This window comes from Athene noctua, chromosome 13, assembly GCF_965140245.1.
Source record: "Athene noctua chromosome 13, bAthNoc1.hap1.1, whole genome shotgun sequence".
Classification (NCBI taxonomy): domain Eukaryota; kingdom Metazoa; phylum Chordata; class Aves; order Strigiformes; family Strigidae; genus Athene; species Athene noctua.
The window spans coordinates 21,311,863-21,328,295 of record NC_134049.1 but is presented as its reverse complement, the minus strand read 5'-3'; the positions used below and the strand labels follow the sequence as shown (position 1 = coordinate 21,328,295).

The 16,433-nt window shown below is 56.9% G+C and overlaps 2 protein-coding genes across 4 annotated transcripts; one reads left to right on the top strand and one right to left on the bottom strand.

Moving 5' to 3' along the window:
- Positions 1–325: 325 nt before the first annotated feature.
- SNUPN (snurportin 1) lies at positions 326–11,609 on the bottom strand. Of its 2 annotated transcripts, XM_074916645.1 has the most exons (9): positions 11,498–11,609; positions 11,205–11,310; positions 9,623–9,776; positions 8,681–8,785; positions 8,452–8,548; positions 7,784–7,881; positions 7,394–7,471; positions 5,479–5,559; positions 326–1,496 (listed from the first exon to the last, which is right to left on the bottom strand). In XM_074916645.1, exons 1-9 carry the CDS (start codon positions 11,529–11,531, stop codon positions 1,167–1,169), a joined length of 1,083 nt encoding a protein of 360 aa, XP_074772746.1. In that variant the 5' UTR covers positions 11,532–11,609; the 3' UTR covers positions 326–1,166. The 2 variants fall into 2 exon arrangements, with proteins under 2 accessions (XP_074772746.1, XP_074772745.1); XM_074916644.1 differs by lacking the exons at positions 11,205–11,310; positions 11,498–11,609 and adding an exon at positions 9,934–10,115 and having other exon boundaries at positions 330–1,496.
- A 63-nt stretch (positions 11,610–11,672) lies between these two features.
- On the top strand, positions 11,673–15,773 carry SNX33 (sorting nexin 33). 2 transcript variants are annotated; one of them, XM_074916643.1, is made up of 3 exons: positions 11,673–12,854; positions 13,077–13,120; positions 14,869–15,773. In XM_074916643.1, exons 1-3 carry the CDS (start codon positions 11,680–11,682, stop codon positions 15,120–15,122), a joined length of 1,473 nt encoding a protein of 490 aa, XP_074772744.1. In that variant the 5' UTR covers positions 11,673–11,679; the 3' UTR covers positions 15,123–15,773. The 2 variants fall into 2 exon arrangements, with proteins under 2 accessions (XP_074772744.1, XP_074772742.1); XM_074916641.1 differs by having other exon boundaries at positions 11,673–13,120.
- Positions 15,774–16,433: the final 660 nt, after the last annotated feature.

Genomic DNA, 16,433 nt, shown 5'->3' with positions numbered 1-16,433 from the left:
CCTGCTCTCGGTATCTCCTCCTGGATACAGGCCCTCCTCCGGGGGCATTTTCAGACTGCTGGGAGGAGACTCCCCAGCGCCACCTTTACCCTGGTAGTTCATCTCCCCCTCCATCACAAGAGCTGTCCTGCTCTGGCCTTTTAATCTCCCTCTGGAAAACAACCTGGGGACAGCGAGTACAATCGTTTCATCCCCACTAAAGCTGGGGAAAGGCAGCAGTCGGTGCTCGCAAAGCGGGCTTGGGCTAGGGTAAGAGGGGCAGCAGTGGGGAGGGAGGGGCTGAAGCACCTCGGTGTGCAGAGAATCAAACCCACACAAGCATTTCCTCTGCTCCAGTTAGCGCCGCAAGCGATTTTTCAATCCCTATTTGGGAGTCACAGCACGCATCCACCCTTAGGTAGCAGGAAGACGCTCAAGAATTTGTCTTTCTGAGAAACCTTTTATTTGGCACAATCAATGCTAGCGTTTTTCAGAGCGAAACCGTTCCTTCCTCCCCCTACTGAGAAAAGCCTCGAGTACAGGCTTCTGCCGTGCTCGCGCCGCACAAAGCTGTGCTGGGAGGCAGGCCCTGCTGCGATGCAAGGAAATTTAGCTTTTCCTAGTAACATGTGGGTGTGGAAAGCCCAGCCTTTAGATTTACAGCAGCCTGCTGCAAACTTTTTGTTACTAGAAGCAGACTGACCACAAAACTTTCATTGAGAAGGCCTTGGTAAACAGCTGGATCAAAGGCTGAAACGCCCCGATTTCCAGGGCTGGGGAGGTGGGGCTGCTGTCGGGGCTGGGGTTACAAGCAGCAGCTGCACCTCGGAGGTCTGAACACTGTTCCTATGCTGGAGATTTGCCAGAGGCTTTACCAGAAGCAGGGTCAGGAGCTGAACCAGGAACCCTGCAGTGTGGGGACAGATCATTCCATTTCCCAACACACAACTGCCTTAGCAAAGAACCTGACAATCCTGTTAAGGCCTCACAAAAGCCTTGGCAAAAAAAAAAAAAAAAAAAAAAAAAAAAAAATCCAGCAGCACTTGGAGCAAAATATTCCACTTCCGTTGCCCTTTGAACAAAATCATCCTATTTTATAACCTTTGCTCCCATCTCAGGGAGCATGAGTGAGTGAGAAGCGGGGAACCTTCTGCTTTCTCCTTACCCAACCAGTCTGTCCCAGCAGCCTAATTCTCCATCTGGCTCACTGCTTCATCCTGGTCCTCCAGAGAGTTTGCTGGCTGAGGGGTAGACAAGTGTTCCAGCTCATAATGTCCATTCCTCGCAGCCGCCGTGCTGCTCGAGTGACCCTTTTCTGCTGCCAGCTTTTTACTCTTCTTGCTCTCAATGATCTGCTGGAGCTGACGCCCAGCGTAGTCTGGTTTGGCAGTGAGCACAGTCGCAGGCACGGCGAGCCCGAGGATTTCGGGTACCATGTAAGGCCGGAGCCAGCCCACCAGCGGGGTGCTGCCAGGGGTATAGTGGGTTTGCTTGTGATAGAAGAGAAGTCCATCAACCTGTGAAGAGGAGAGAATGAATGAAAGGCCAGAGCTGGAGGCTTTTGCAGGTGGATGACAGAGCGCCAAGACAACAGCACCGCTCTCCATTCACAGGCCAAATCTGCCAGCTGGATCATTTTTCCTCAAGCAGCGCAATAAAGAGCGGAAGGGAAAGAAGAAACCTGCAGAGCTCCTGCCCTGAAGGATCAGCGCAAGCCCAGCGACGGCCCGATGGCTTTAAATCGTCAAAGGCAAACAATTTCAGCCTGATGTCAGCACGGACCGGCGCTTTTCCTCTGGTTGCTATGATCCCATTCCGCAGAAAAGCCATCAGGTTTCTGAATAAGGCAGCACACAAAAAGCCCACTTTACTGGATTAAGGTTATTTTAAATAATACATTTGGAGAGTAATTAGTCAGAGCGCATGACGCCAAGGAGCCCTGATTCGCAACGCTGCTACAGCTCTTTCAGCTGGCTTATGCAAAATAAATTCTTCATGTTTCCCAAGAGAGAACTTCTCCAGCAATCAATGACAGTTAAGGGCACTCAGGACTCTTGAAGGTTTAGGACCTAACTCTTGTGCTACTATTTCCACACTCTGCAACACTGCAGCTGGCTGACGTTTTCCCCGCTCCCCCACCATGCTCAGGGATTTTCATCCCCCTCTTCCTGTGCTTCCCAGGGGTGCACTCTGCAAGGTTAGATCCTGCCGTCAGGCTGACTAACGCTGGAGGTGGTGCTCCTCTGAGCTCTGCCTTGCAAGCTCTTAAAAGGCCATTTGGCTACAAGTAAGAGTGGCTGAGTGGGCAGAAAAGATGAGAAAAAGAGCCCACCTCGGGCTGAATTGCTCCCAGGCCCCTCCCTAAGCTTACAGTCCCCAGAATATGTATGGCAGAACAGCACGTATATCAGCAGTGAGCTGAGGCATTGGTGAACCAAGCGGAGGGAGGTGATTTCTGCTTCCGTGCTGGACTGTGAGACGGGCTGAGCAAAAAGCAGCGTACATCCATCCCTGCACCACGGATGCCGACCTCCAGCAGAGCGGGTAGAGCTTCTTGCACTACCCTCTCCATAATTTTCAGTCACTGTTAAGATCTTGCAAAATAATCCCAGAAAAGGGGGGATTCCTGTGCTAGGAAACCATAAAACCAGAACAGTAAACATCACGATGAGCTTGTGTAATCCTCTGGATATCTAAAGTACAAAGCTTTTCCCTCCCCCTGCCTCCTGGGAAGACTTGGGAAGAGCCAGATTCTGCGGCACCCCAGCACCACGCCTGCACATCCTGCCCATTCCTGCGGGTACACGGCACTTGGTGAGTAACGGGGATTCTCCGGTACCCACAGGAATGTTTTGGTAAGGATCAGAGCCTGGAAAGGCTTCTGCCTCCCAGACTGTTCCAAAGATCTTCCCCAAGCTGGAGAATTCAAAGGAGTTCGGCCTGGTGGAGAGTTAGATCATGTTCTTCCTTCCCCTGATTTCTCTTAAGTTACTCCCATATTCCTTCCAGTTTATTTAATTTGTTGGCCAGGTCCGTGCCCTGAGTCACCACACTGACAGCAGCCACATCAGAATAAAGGGCCAACACTGTTCCTAAATGGCCAAACCTGATGAGGAACTGGCCTGACAGGATTTCACGTCTCACAGCCATGCTTTTCAGATTTTAGGTGCTTACCAGTGCTCCCATTCCTTCACACTGGGGTTTCTCAGGGACTTTGGCTCCCTCTGCCTTTGTGAAAACCCAGACGTTGTTTTACTCAGATCTGTCGGTAGGACAGTAGCTCTTAAGATCCAAAACCCACTTCAAATTCAGTGCCAGTCAACTGATCCAAAGTCCACCGAATTTAGTGGAAAAAATTTTCACGTAATGTAGCGGTTGAGGTCCTAACTCTAAGGTTACAGATTAACTCTGAAAACCCAGGTCTGAAAGCACTGACCACCTCTGCTGCCTGATCCTTGTCAGGATCACAAGATGCTGGGCCCAGGCATAAGAAGTCCTCTATTATACTGCACTATCTATAGCAAGGCTGCACTTGGCCTTCTGCAAAGTTTATTTCGTTATGTGGCGTTGGTGGAAGCTATTTATGGGTATTTCTTGGGCTCCCTCTTGTGGCACATCACGAAGAGAACCAGGGTTCCCGGCGTTCCTGGAAGAGGCACCGCGGGTTTCTCTGGGGTTACCGGCTGCTTTGAGCCAAATTACACCATGTTTCACTTGCTGGGGCCGCACCCCGATGTATTGACCAGAGAACCTGGGGGGAAAATCACAACTGGATTACAAGGGAGAGCCTGATCAACTCTGTCTCCCTCCCACGGCATTTCACAACGGTCCCCTTCACGGGCTGAAAGTTTTCTGCTCTGACCGCAGTGGGGCAATACTCAACACAGCCTTTTCCCATGGGAGCAGATGCCTCGGGAAGGAATGAAACTTTCTTCAGTAAAGACGGGAACGACTGTTTCTACAGAGGCACTCAGAACATTTGTAATTGAGCAAGCCAGCTGTAGGAGACCTGGGACGGCTTCTCAACATTCCCCAATCTGTGTTCAGAGCACAGTCTGGCAAGACCAGCAAGAGGCTGGGGCTTTCCAAATCTAATTTCCAAATCTTCCTGTCCTGGCTTTGACATGCAGAAGGCCAAGTCAGCCCTCACAGCCAAATCAGCGTCCCTTAAATTTAAACCTGCACTTCCGTTAACCGCTAACTTGGGCCAGGAGAGCACGAGAGACACGGTCAAATCCATGTGGCTTTTGGCTTAGTGGGACAAGTGATCTCTGTAGAGGCTGCTCCCAATCTAGGGCTGAGTGTGTGCACTCCACAAGAACTGCTGCACTGGAGGAGCTTCTAGCTCCCAGATGTTTGTCACTGACACTGTGCTGGAATGCCATCGCCTCCTCCATCCTCTCCTGCTTCAGTGCCAGGTCAGCCAGGGAAGTCAAAAGCAGCCTGAGCTGTTTTTAGGAGGGCCTCGACTCGCTGTTTGCAGCCCTGCAGAGCTGAACTGGGCAGCACATCGATTTGCCTGTCCTGCCCTTCTCCCGCAGGTCAGCAGAGGCCTCGACAGCACAACAGCACCCACTACAGTACATCAGCACCCACTCCTAAAGATGATGGTGCAGGTGCCCTGGCTGGGGGAACAGCCACCTCAGAGAGTGCCAGGAGCAGAGGGAGCCAAAGGCAGGAAGCTGCTGGTTCTGTACCAAAGCAAAAAGCAGAGCTTGCACCATCCCCTCCGCAAGATCCAGTAGTAATACAGCAGGAGGACAGACTCATCTGAGCCCCTCCCAGCCATTCCTGCCACAGCCATCTGCCCCCAGTAGTTCCCAGGCGGCCATCACAAACACCCGAACCCCTCAAAACCCAACCAGGAGTTTACCACCACCCCTTCCTCCCCACAAGACACAAGATAGCTGGGTGCCTTACACACAGATGGAGGTAGCAAGCCTAAGGAAACACAGCGCCGGTGACAGAGCCCAGGGAAAGGTACCACTCTGCCCACCCCACAGACCTCTTGAGAAACACCACTGCGTAAGGCAGCACACCGCAGAGATCCTCGTGCCTGTGCTCATGTGACCCCCCCAGGGCAGCAGGCGGTACCAGCTGGGACCCCAAAAAGGTCAGCTGGCCCCCATGCTGCCAGAGGAACGCGAGATAAGCTGCTTCTGCAGGTCGTCTGGGTGTCTGCATCAACCCCGTCCTTCACAAGGGCTCTTTCAGACCACAGCCAACGGCAGTAAAGGCAGCCCAAAATGCTGTGGTTTAACTTTTGCTAATTAGTTTGGGTGGACACAGCCTCCAGCTGGTGACAGGGCAACAGATCAGCTGCGTGCATCAAAGGCATCCATCCATCCCCCAGTGCAGGGGAACAGCAGCGCAGCTCGGCCGGCTTCCTGCACCCTTCCAGGCGGAGGGGATGCGCCTCTCCCCAAGCACCAGCACATGCGCGGCGGGGCTGTCCCTAAGGCTCAGGTTCAGGCCCCCCCCCCGGCTGCGTGTTCTCACCTCGAAGGGGAAGTCCATAGCCAGTACCTTACACAGACTGTCCGAGGAGCAGGGGAAGTTCTGCAGGCCCACAAATTTGAACTGAAAGAGTAAGAGAGGGTTAGAAGAGACAACTGCATGGCCTAAAGCAGAACAAGTCACTGAAGCAAGCACTGGCGTGGAGGCAGCTAAGAAGGATTTCCCCCAGTGCAAGATCCAGCATGAGAGGGAAAGGGTGAGGGACAGGCGTCAGATGAAGTAACCAGAGAGATTTCAAGCAGGGACCACATTAAGCCTTCCGGCCACGGGGTATCAGAGGCCCAAATGCACAAATAAGCTCAAAAAAGGATGGCCCCAGCTCCTGAAGGGCAGGTTCCCTGGTGCCATGAGCTCCATGATCTGGGTACATCCACTGGCGGATGAAGTCTGAGGGAATGGAATAGCTGTCCCCAATTTCTTACTCTTCCCACAGCAACCGGTCTCTCTGATCACTACAGGTTACTGGGACAGACAAAGCTCTGATGCGATTCAGAAGAGCAATTCTGAAAAGCAAAGTCCCCACCTAGAGACAAACCAATAGGACCAAGCTGTCCATCAGTGCCAATCATATCCCGCTGGAGTTACTGGGAGCGCCTGCATGAAAACCTACAAAAAAATCACTCCAGTCACCAGCGAGGACAGGGTGGGAATGGTCACCAGGTAACCCCACCATCTCCCCAGCAATGCTGGGTAAAGCACGTACACTGCTGCAACTTCACAAATCTCATTCCAGGAACAGAAGATGACCTTTAAAAGACCACCAATGGCTTGCTACCACGATGCCCAGACAGCATAAAATCTAGAGTGCCTAGAATGATCTATTTCAGGTATTTTATTTTCTTTCTCCCTCTCTGGCATTAAATGAGAGATGCGGATGGCTCCCATACACTCCCGTTACCTTTCTTCCAAGCATCTAAGAGTGCAGGAAGGACTTTTCAGGAGTGCTGACCCTGAGATGCTCTTTTAACCAAAATAGAAAATGATGGCCTCTGGGCAGGATGCATAGCAGACAGACGTCTGCTCCAGGCTGCTGGCTCAGCCAAGCAAATCTTTCCACCCAGGAAATGAAAGCTGAAACGACCCTCTCATTCATTAGGTAGCTGTTTTCTGGATATTCCCCTTGGAGTCAGAACAGGATGTTCTCAGATTACAGATATCTTCACCGCTGACACAGGAGCGGTCATCCCAGTTTGTGACTGATCTGTTCAACCCCACAGGAGCTGCTCTGCTTTCCTGCATCTGAGCACGCATGGGGGGTGCACAGCCATTGAGTCCTGCTTTGCAAATTGTGCTCCATAAGCCAGGCTCCCAAATCTCTTAGGCCTGTCCCCAAACACCACTTTCCAACTGCTGTGGGTTCTAAGCCTGACCTCTATGTGTAAGCCTTCAAAGGAAAATCTTTTATTCTTGCTCAGCAGAGACTCCGGGTGGCAATCCGGCATCCATCCCGACAACTTCAAGGATTAGTTTAAGCAGGAGGGAAGGCTAAAACTTTATGAGCCTTTTCTCTTGCCTTGCAAGTTCCACAAGACTACGCAGGAATAAATCCCATTGTAGTCAGGCTGCTGACCAACACTGCCCCTGTAGAAACCACACAGGCTTTCCATTCTGTTTCAAGGGAAATCTAAAAACGGCATGGAAGTTAGCTGATACCCTGCAGTCTGATCTCCCTCAGCACTTTGGCTGGGGAGAAAAAACCACATTCATTTACAATATTCAGTGGTTCTATTTACATCCTGAATGTGGCATCCCATTTTGTCAGTACACTTTGAAGCCTGATCTGTGAGGGGCGGGGAGGAGGAAGCTTCCATTTTGAAAAAAAACTTCTGAAGCCTGCTGAACAGGAGATCCTACCGCTCCATCCTCCTCCTCTTCCTCTCAGTACAAAAGAACTTACTGGATTAATCCTGCTTTTCTCTCCCAGCCCTTCCTCCTCTTGGATCTTTGAGTAAAGCCAGAAGAATCTGAAGTCAGTCTGTGAAAGGAGACAGAGACTTAATGACTATCCACCACACATCACCAGTCAGCACCTGCCGAGTGTCTCCATTCCTCTGTATTTGCCCAGGGGATTTACAAACTCAGCTTCACCTGAAGAACCAGCCAGCACCCCGAACTCTGTTACTTCCCCCAATACCTCCAAAAGATGTACCCGATTATTTCGGTCACTGGCAGCCCATAAGCTGTGAAGATGCTGGTGCTTAGATGAAATACCCAGCCTACTGCACAGCGGGCTATGTCACAGAGCAGGGAAAAAAAGGGAAGGCAGGGCAGGGCAGGGACTCCGTACCTGGCAGTCGTAAACAGGGTGTCCTCTCCAGCACATCACATCGAGGATATAGTACGTCTGCTTTGCCTCGTTGTAGATGCAGTCCAAGATGCAGTACACTGCACACACAAACACAGGGAGGTCCAGACATGCTCTGGAGACTGCCTAACCCAACAGGCAAACACCAGATCAAATCTCTCCTGCATTAACCCTGCCCTGATGTAAGGCTGTGAGGTGCAGAGAGATCCCCTTCTGCTAATAGAAGCTGCGACCACAAATGGGGAGTTCAACAAGGCTACAAAGGCACCAGCCAGAGGCACAGCAAGCAAAGGCACATTTCAGAAAATGGCATTTATCAAACAGGAACCCCTCCTCAGGGCAAGAAAGCAACTACAAGAGGTATTAAATAAAAACACACCATACACAGCTCTCTGTCGGAAGACAAAGAGCATGCTGATGTTTAAGAGTGTCAGTTAACCAGGCAGGTGCTCTTACCTAGCATAGAGGTATCTGATGTTGTTCACATCTAGTTATCTCCAGAGATACACGAACAGGCCTGATGCTGACTACCCCCGGCAACAGAAAAGGGCACAGCTCTGGGGAGCTGGAGGAGCAGCACCCAGACTGCCAGTGCACACACTCGCAGGTATTCCCCCCTCTCTATCCCAAATGCCTCCTCACACTGTTACCTTTCTCGCTTGTTGAATTGTGCCGGTTCCCTCCCGGCAGCAGGGATGGGAACCTGTTGACACAGAAGCCGCTTTTGGTGTAAGCTGCTGTTGTGCCCTGTGAGGAAACGGGAGACGGAAAAAAGTAAAAAAAAAGTCAAGCCAGACATACAGGTCAGTCCTATGTTGGGTGGGAAACAGGTATAGGTCCTTATCCAGATGGTGAAACATCACCACTGCTCCCACTTACCCTGGACGCCACAACTAGCGCCCTTTTCCCGACGGGACACACCACTACAACCCACTCCTGCTCCAGATCCAAGGGGACATCGACCAGCCATTCTGACAGCATCAGCTACAGAGAAATCCAGAAAAAACCCCAATCAGTTAGTAACAACTCTCCTAAAGTTATGGAAAGCTCACAGCTCAAGGATAAAGCAAGAAAGTTTTGACTTGGCTTCAACTGCTACACTGGGTGCTTCAGAAGCAACTTGCATTGCTTGTCACCCTGCATTACAGCACCAAAGGGGCTCCCTCCCTCTCTCTCACTAGCCTACATAACAGTCACCCCCAAGTCCTTCTCTTGCTTCCCAGTTGCTGCCTAAGCTTCAGGCCACAGTACAGGCTCACAGTCCTCAATTGGGCACCCTGTACCTTGGTCCTCATTCCAGCAATTTAAATTTATTTATAAAGACATGTCAGAGCTTAGTGATTCCTAAATACCAGGAGCAAAGAGCCCAGACAAGTTGACCTCTTCAGAGCCTGTCTCACTGTGATCACCTGAAAGGCAGTAGGTCTTTTTGGACCAATATGGCAGCCAAGGCTGATAAAACCCATCAGCTGAGGTTTCCCTCCTTTCCTGGTGCCCCGGACATGAGGAAGAGATAGAAGCCTTTAACTGACTGTTGCACAACAGAACAGAAACACTGCTAGCTGAGCTAAACTCTCCCAAAGCAGACAGGCAACCCAGATACCTCCACCTGCCCTCCTTTGAATGCAGCATGCCTCAGAGGCAGAACCGAGGCACGGTTTCCCTCTGAGCACCCGGCCAGGCAAGACACGTTATTCTCAGCCCTGACGCTGCCATCACCATGGCCGCTCACCATGCCCTGCCTCACCGCCTCACACCCTGCTCTGTGTTCACACTCGCACCCCATCGCGGGGAGGCAGGCAGGGGCAGGCAGTTCCTCACCTGGTTGGCGTAGCGCTTGGGCAACTTCTTGCCAGCATCCACGTCCATCTCCTCTTCTTCATCTTCCCCCTCCTTGTCCTCGTCCTCGCTCTCCACCCCTGCCCAGTCGTCCTCCGCCAGCCTCCTGGCATGGTTCACGTAGTCCAGCCGCCTCCTGGGGAGGGAGGAAGCGGCCCGGCTGACCCTCTGCGGGAGACAGGCCACCCCCCGCCCCGCTCCCTCTGCACAGCTCAGGCCGCCCGGCGGGCCCAGCACGGGCCTGCCCGCCCCCAGCGGCGCCCCCCGCCCGGGCCTCCCGCGGCGGCACTCACTCTCTCTGGAGGCGGAGGAGGCGCTGGCGGCGCTCGGCCTGCCCCGGGCCGCCGCGGGCTTTGTAGGCGGCCAGGCGGGGGTGCGGGGCCGCCGGGCTGTTGGGCGCCGCCAGGGCCACGCCGGCCGCCAGGGCCGCGCTCAGCTCCTCCATGGCAACGCCCGCCCGGCGGCCGCGCGCCGTGACGTACTTCCGCCCGGCCGGGGCGCGGGCCTCCCGCGGCCGCCACGCAGCACCCCCTGGCGGCGCGGAGGCTCCGTGCCCCCCTCCCACACCCCCACCCCCGGGCAGCGGCAGCCTCCCCTCCACCCCCCGCCGGGAACCGGGAGCCGGGAACCGGGCGGGGACACTCGGGGCCGTGACCGGGCACGGGCGTGGGGCACATCGCGGGCAGGGACGGAGGGGACACACAGGGCGAGGGGGGGACACGACCGCGGGCAGGGACGGATTAGACGGGGCACCCCCGGCAGGGACGGAGGGGGCGCCCCCCGCAGGGACGCCCGGGCCCATTCCCGGTCAGGGCCGCGGGAGCAGCCGGTGCCGGGAGCCGTGTCCCCGCGGGCCGTGGCCGTGATCCGCGCCCCGGGGCCGGCTGCCTGCAGAGGGCGGCGTGCGACCCGCCGCGCCGCTCCCCGCGGCTGCCGAGCTGCGAACCGGCGAGCTCGGCGCTGCCGTGCGTCACGGGAGGCTGGCGGCCAGCCCCGCCACCGCCACCGGCACAGCCACCGCCACCGGGCAGCGGCACCGACATCGCGCAGCGGCAGCGGGCGCCGACGCCGGAACCGGGCGGCGGTACCGAGAGCGGCCCCGGGGCTCCGAGCCCGGGCGGCGGCAGCGAGCGGCGGCCCCTCCGGCCCCCTGCCGGGCCATGCGGTGAGGGCGGCCCGCCGGATCCCCGGAGGGACGGGCGGGAGGCGCGGCCGGGCCGCGGCTGCGCTCGGCTCCCCGGCCCCGGGCGCGGCGGGACGGGCTCCCCCTCCCTCCGCCACCGGCACCGGCAGCCGCCGGGCGCCCCTGTTGCGGCGGGGGCTGTCCCCGGTACCGGCCCCGGTGCTGCCCAGCCCGCGGGGCCCTCTCCCTCCGTCCGGCGTGAGATTTGCGGATTTCAGGGAAAAAAGGAAAAAACAACAACAACAAAAAACAACAACAACGAAAAATTCCACCAACCCCCGGGAAAGCCGGCCCGGAAAGGAATTGCAAAATCCCCGGGCCGGGATCACGGGAGGTTGGGCTGGGTTTGGGGTCGGTTCCCGGCGCTTTCCCGGCACCCACCAGCTGGCAGCCGCTGGACGGAGGAAATCGGGGTGGTTTATCCACAGGAGCCCCAAGAAAAGTCGCTTTGGATTTATTTCCTCGCTGGCAGCCGGATCTTTTCCTCCTGGAAAGTGAAACCGTGGGATCAGCGTCCCAGCGACATAAAACCTGCGTGGACATGGCAGAGCCCGGCTCTCGGTCCGGCCGGGGTTTTTATCCCGTAGGAGCGAGGGAAACGCCGCTCGCTTGACCGGGGAATGTTGTTTTTAACCGGGGTGCTGGGATTGGGGGGGTCACTTGGACATACGGACCTTGCCGTCGCCTTGTAAGGGATTTCTTCTTCATCTTTTTTTATTTTCCTGAGAAATCAGCCAAGCCTTTTCCCACAGTGCGGGGCGGCCCCGGTGCTGAGCGAGCTTGCGGTATCGCCGGGAGGGGTTTTTTTGGCCGCGGGGACTGCGTTACGTCGTGTCCCCCCCTCCCAGTACCAGCCATGGCGTTGAAAGCCAGAGCGCTTTACAACTTCCAGAGCGAAAACAAAGAGGAGATCAGCATCCAGGAGAACGAGGAGCTCGTCATCTTCAGCGAGAACTCCCTGGACGGGTGGTTACAAGGCCAAAACAGCCGCGGGGAGACCGGCCTCTTCCCTGCCTCCTACGTCGAAATCCTCCGCTCCCGGTCGGGCTCCAACTACACGGACTACTCCAGCAGCCCGGCCGGGTCCCCCGGGCACGACTCCTCCTTCTACACAGCCCCCCCCAACCCTGGCATCTCCTACCAGGGCAGTTTTGAGGATGACGATGATGATGATTGGGACGACTGGGACGATGCTTGTACGGTGGTGGAGGAGCCCCGGAGCACGCCAGGCACCAACGGGCACCCTTCGCCCAGCCTGCAGTACCCGGCGGCATATGGCCACCACCAGCACACCGGGTACCGGCCCAAGCCGGCCCTGGAGAGGCAGGACAGCATGAGCTCCTCCAAGAGGGGCAGCGTGGTGGGGAGGAACCTCAACCGCTTCTCCTGCTTCGTCCGCTCGGGGGTGGAAGCCTTCATCCTGGGCGATGTGCCCCTCATGTCCAAGATCGCCGAGGTGTACTCCATCGAGATGGGCTCCAAAGGTCCCCAGTGGAGGGCGAACCCCCACCCCTTCATCTGCTCTGTGGAGGACCCAACCAAGCAAACCAAGTTCAAGGGCATCAAGAGCTACATCTCCTACAAGCTGACCCCCAGCAACATCAACTCGCCCGTCTACCGGCGGTACAAGCACTTTGACTGGCTCTACAACCGCCTCCTGCACAAGTTCACGGTCATCTCGGTGCCCCACCTGCCCGAGAAGCAGGCCACCGGGCGCTTTGAGGAGGACTTCATCGAGAAGCGCAAGCGGCGGCTGATCCTCTGGATGGACCATATGACCAGTCACCCCGTCCTCTCCCAGTACGAGGGCTTCCAGCACTTCCTCTGCTGCCGCGACGAGAAGCAGTGGAAGCTGGGCAAACGTCGGGCGGAGAAGGACGAGATGGTGGGTGCCAGCTTCCTCCTCACCATCCAGATCCCCACGGAGCACCAGGACCTGCAGGATGTGGAGGACCGCGTGGATGCCTTCAAGGCCTTCAGCAAGAAGATGGACGACAGTGTCCTGCAGCTGACCAACGTGGCCTCGGAGCTGGTGCGCAAGCACGTGGGGGGCTTCCGGAAGGAGTTCCAGAAGCTGGGCAATGCCTTCCAAGCCATCAGCCACTCTTTCCACATGGACCCCCCCTACAGCTCCGATGCCCTCAACAACGCCATCTCCCACACGGGCAAGACGTACGAGACCGTGGGGGAGATGTTCGCTGAGCAGCCCAAGAATGACCTGTTCCTCATGCTGGACACTCTCTCTTTGTACCAAGGGCTCCTCTCCAACTTCCCAGACATCATCCACCTCCAGAAAGGTAAGGGTGGCTTCTTCTCCCCTGGTGATGACCTCTCCTGCATGATGGCCCCACATGGGTGGGAGCGGGATGGGGCTGCAGCGAGGAAACGCTGTGCTGTGCGGTGATGGGGATGAGCATGGGGATGAGGATGGGGACCACTACCTGTGGCTCCCAGGGAGACAGCGTGGTCCCTGCTGGCACAGCTGCCTGGTCACACCAGCCTGGGAGAGGCTGCTGGGGCTGTTGGGTGCAGGATCAGGTTTTGCCTCAAGTGATGCTGTGGACTCCACAACTGCTGCCCAAAGCACTGGCCAGGGGGGTCAGCCAGGCATCGCTCCCCCCAGGCCGGGAGCAGAAGCCATCACAAGGTCCTGCCCAGAGCCTTGTGACTGAGGGGCTGCATCGCATCCCCACCCACTACTGCGTGTCCCTCCTCATCCTCCCTCCACGAGGAGGTCAGGAAGGATAAGAAGGGTGCGAGGTGTCCACTCCGCCCTTTCTGCGGGATTGCGGCGGGCAGGCAGGGCTCGGTGTCCCTTTGCACCCAGGCAGCGGGGTGTGACGCAGCCGGGGAGCCGGGTGTGGGAGTGGGGCTGAAGTCCACACGCTCCTCCCGGCCCCGCTGCCCGCAGTGGGGAGGGACACCCGCGCCTGTGTCCCCGGATTTTGGGGGACAGGGAGTTTTTCCCAGGGCGAAGCCAGGGCTGTCTGTGTCCAAGCATCCCGGGTGTCCGTGCATCGCTCCACATCCCCGGGGGAGGCTGGGAAGGGAAAGGGGGAAGGGGAGGATGCGATCCGGCCCTGGCCGCTTCCTCGCCTTTCCCTCCCGCGTTGTTTACCGCGGCGGGTGAAGAGGGGCTGGATCCCGTCCGGAAGCGAGGCCGCGTGGGCAGAGCGGAAGGCAGGATTTGGCCTCCAACCTCTGCTTCTTCCTCCTCCTCCTCCTCTCCGCTGGGAGCAGGGCTGGCGAGGCTGGAGCACCGTAACCCCGGGTCCTGTGCTCCCGGCAAGGGGCAGGGAGAGGGAAATAAAGCCCTGCAGGCCAGATCCTGTTTTCAGGCAAACAGCCTCTGTGCTAATGAGAGGGGAGGAATGCAGGGCTGGAGCCAGGCAGGATTCTTTCGAAACCGAGCTGTAAAAATAAATGGAAGGAGAGGGAAAATCTGGTGTCAGAGCAACAGCCACCTTTGGGAGAGAGAGATGCTTTCCCAGCTGAGTTCCAGCTGGCACTGCACACACTTCCCGCACCCCGATTCGCTGCTTCCCACTCTGGGGTCTCCCAGGGCTGTTCCTGACCCCCATCCACAGGGTGACGTTGAACATTTGCAGGGCTTGGCCAGAGTGCTTGGCTGTGATAACAATTCCCTATGTCCCTACGTTAGCTTTGCATCCTGAGCCTCGAGTTGCACCCCTCCAGCAGCCCAGACCCCCAAACCTCCTGCTAAATGTGAGTCTGACTACTCAGGGAAGAATAGTCCCTCCCCTCAGGGGCAGAGGAAGAGCTGGGGAGGCCAGAGTCCAGAGGGAAAAGGCTCCTGGTCTTCCCCTGCCTGGAGGAGAGGGATGGGGATGGGCGCAGGGAGATGACAGCCCAGGAGCGCGCAGATCCCTCACTTATTCACGTGGGGCAGCTCTGCGCCTCTGGCTGTGGGGCAGGCTGGTGCCCTGGCCCAGAGGGTGATGGGACCCACCAGTGCTGGCTGGGGAAGGGGGACGGAGGGTTGCACAGATCCATCAGCCTCTCACCCTTCGCCCTGCCTCGCCAGGCGCCTTCGCGAAGGTGAAGGAGAGCCAGCGGATGAGCGACGAGGGCAGGATGGACCAGGAGGAGGCGGATGGGATCCGCAAGCGCTGCCGCGTGGTGGGCTTCGCCCTGCAAGCCGAGATGAACCACTTCCACGAGCGGCGCGTGGCTGACTTCAAGAGGATGATGCAGTCTTACTTAAAGGAGCAGATCGTCTTCTACCAGCGTGTCAGCCAGCAGCTGGAGAAGACATTACGCATGTACGACAACCTCTAACGCCTCCGCTTGCTGCCCCGCCGAAATCACGCACTTCTCTATCCACAGCCTTGCAGACCTCCTGTTTGTGATGGGCTGAGAATGAACGGGAACTCATGACGCTAGTGACCAAATACCTTTGGGCTTTCTTCCCCCTTCCTGGGCGGGCAGGCTGCAGTCCTGCGGGGAAGGGCTCACCCACGGGCTGGCCGTGCCACCTCTCCCTGGGGACCTCCCGCCCTGCTGCGGGTCTGGCGGGGGCACGGGGGGGTCACAAGAGAGATGGATGTGGAGGTAACGGTGCTGGTATCTCTGCCCAGTGATTTTTAGCTTTCTGTAAACCCATCCTCCTGGAGCAGAGAGGTGGGTGCATCCCAGCCCGCTGCGAGAAGAAATCAAAGCGGTCGACATTTTGCACACTAGAAGCTTTTCTGATGGAAAAAAAGAGAAGAAAAAGATCTTTATTTGGAAGAGAGTGATTTTTTTTGTCACGAGATATTTTCAATATTTTCCATTTTTTGCAAATGTTTCTGCAGCATTTTTACCAATCAGTTTTTAAGTAGATGCACAGAGGCGAAGGGAAATCTCTTTCTCAAGCATGGCTGTTGACTGGGAAAAGGGAGAAAAAAAAAAAAGGGAAAAAAAAAAAGCCCCACAGCCTTTTCAATAAAATTGTCAGTAGAAAAACCACCCACCTCCTTCCCAGAGATGTCTGTGGAAAACAGAGCTGCTCCAGGATCCCGGGCAAGGCTCTGCATCCGAGCATCCCCCGGCTTCCAGCCAGCTTCCGAAAACCCCTGAGCCATGGGCGGTGGGGGGCTGAGCACCGGGCAGGGGGGCTTCACACCAGCCACCCTCCTGCTCTCCAAACAACCCGCCAAGGGGCAAATCCAGCCCCGCTTTGCCCAGCCCAGAGAGACAGGCCCCAGGGCAGTGTGCCGCTGCCTGGGGAGACAGCAGGGCTGGCACGGGGGCCTTGTTTTCGAAGGGAAATGGCTGGGATAAATCACAGCGAGGAAAGTTAGGGCCAGCTTGGCGTGGCTCCAGGGTTAAAATTAGCCCCGGCATGCAGGCCAGCGGGGTATTGTTAAAATAACAGCGGCGCTGGGAATGCGGCGGGCTGCGCTCCGTCCTCCCAGAGCCCTCCCCAGCCCCAGCCCGCGGGGACGAGCACACCAAAACACAGCCGGAGGCATCGTGCAGCCTCCGTCCAGGCAGGACATGTTTCCTCCCGCGTCCCGCAGCCGGAGCAGGCCCCTTCACCGTGGCCCCAGCCCATCCCAGCGCCATCCTACCATGGCTCCGGCCCACCCCAGCTCCTCCAGCAGCAGC

What these genes read in the sequence shown, in the direction of transcription:
- SNX33 (XM_074916641.1), top strand. Translation starts at nt 11,680, where the DNA reads ATGGCGTTGAAAGCCAGAGCGCTTTACAACTTCCAGAGCGAAAACAAA. An exon ending in CATCATCCACCTCCAGAAAG is followed by an intron (nt 13,121 to 14,868) that starts GTAAGGGTGGCT and finishes CTGCCTCGCCAG; the next exon opens with GCGCCTTCGCGAAGGTGAAG.
- SNUPN (XM_074916644.1), bottom strand. Translation starts at nt 10,085, where the DNA reads ATGGAGGAGCTGAGCGCGGCCCTGGCGGCCGGCGTGGCCCTGGCGGCG. An exon ending in CAATTCAACAAGCGAGAAAG is followed by an intron (nt 7,882 to 8,451) that starts GTAACAGTGTGA and finishes TTGTGTGTGCAG; the next exon opens with TGTACTGCATCTTGGACTGC. An exon ending in AGAAAAGCAGGATTAATCCA is followed by an intron (nt 5,560 to 7,393) that starts GTAAGTTCTTTT and finishes TTACTCTTTCAG; the next exon opens with TTCAAATTTGTGGGCCTGCA.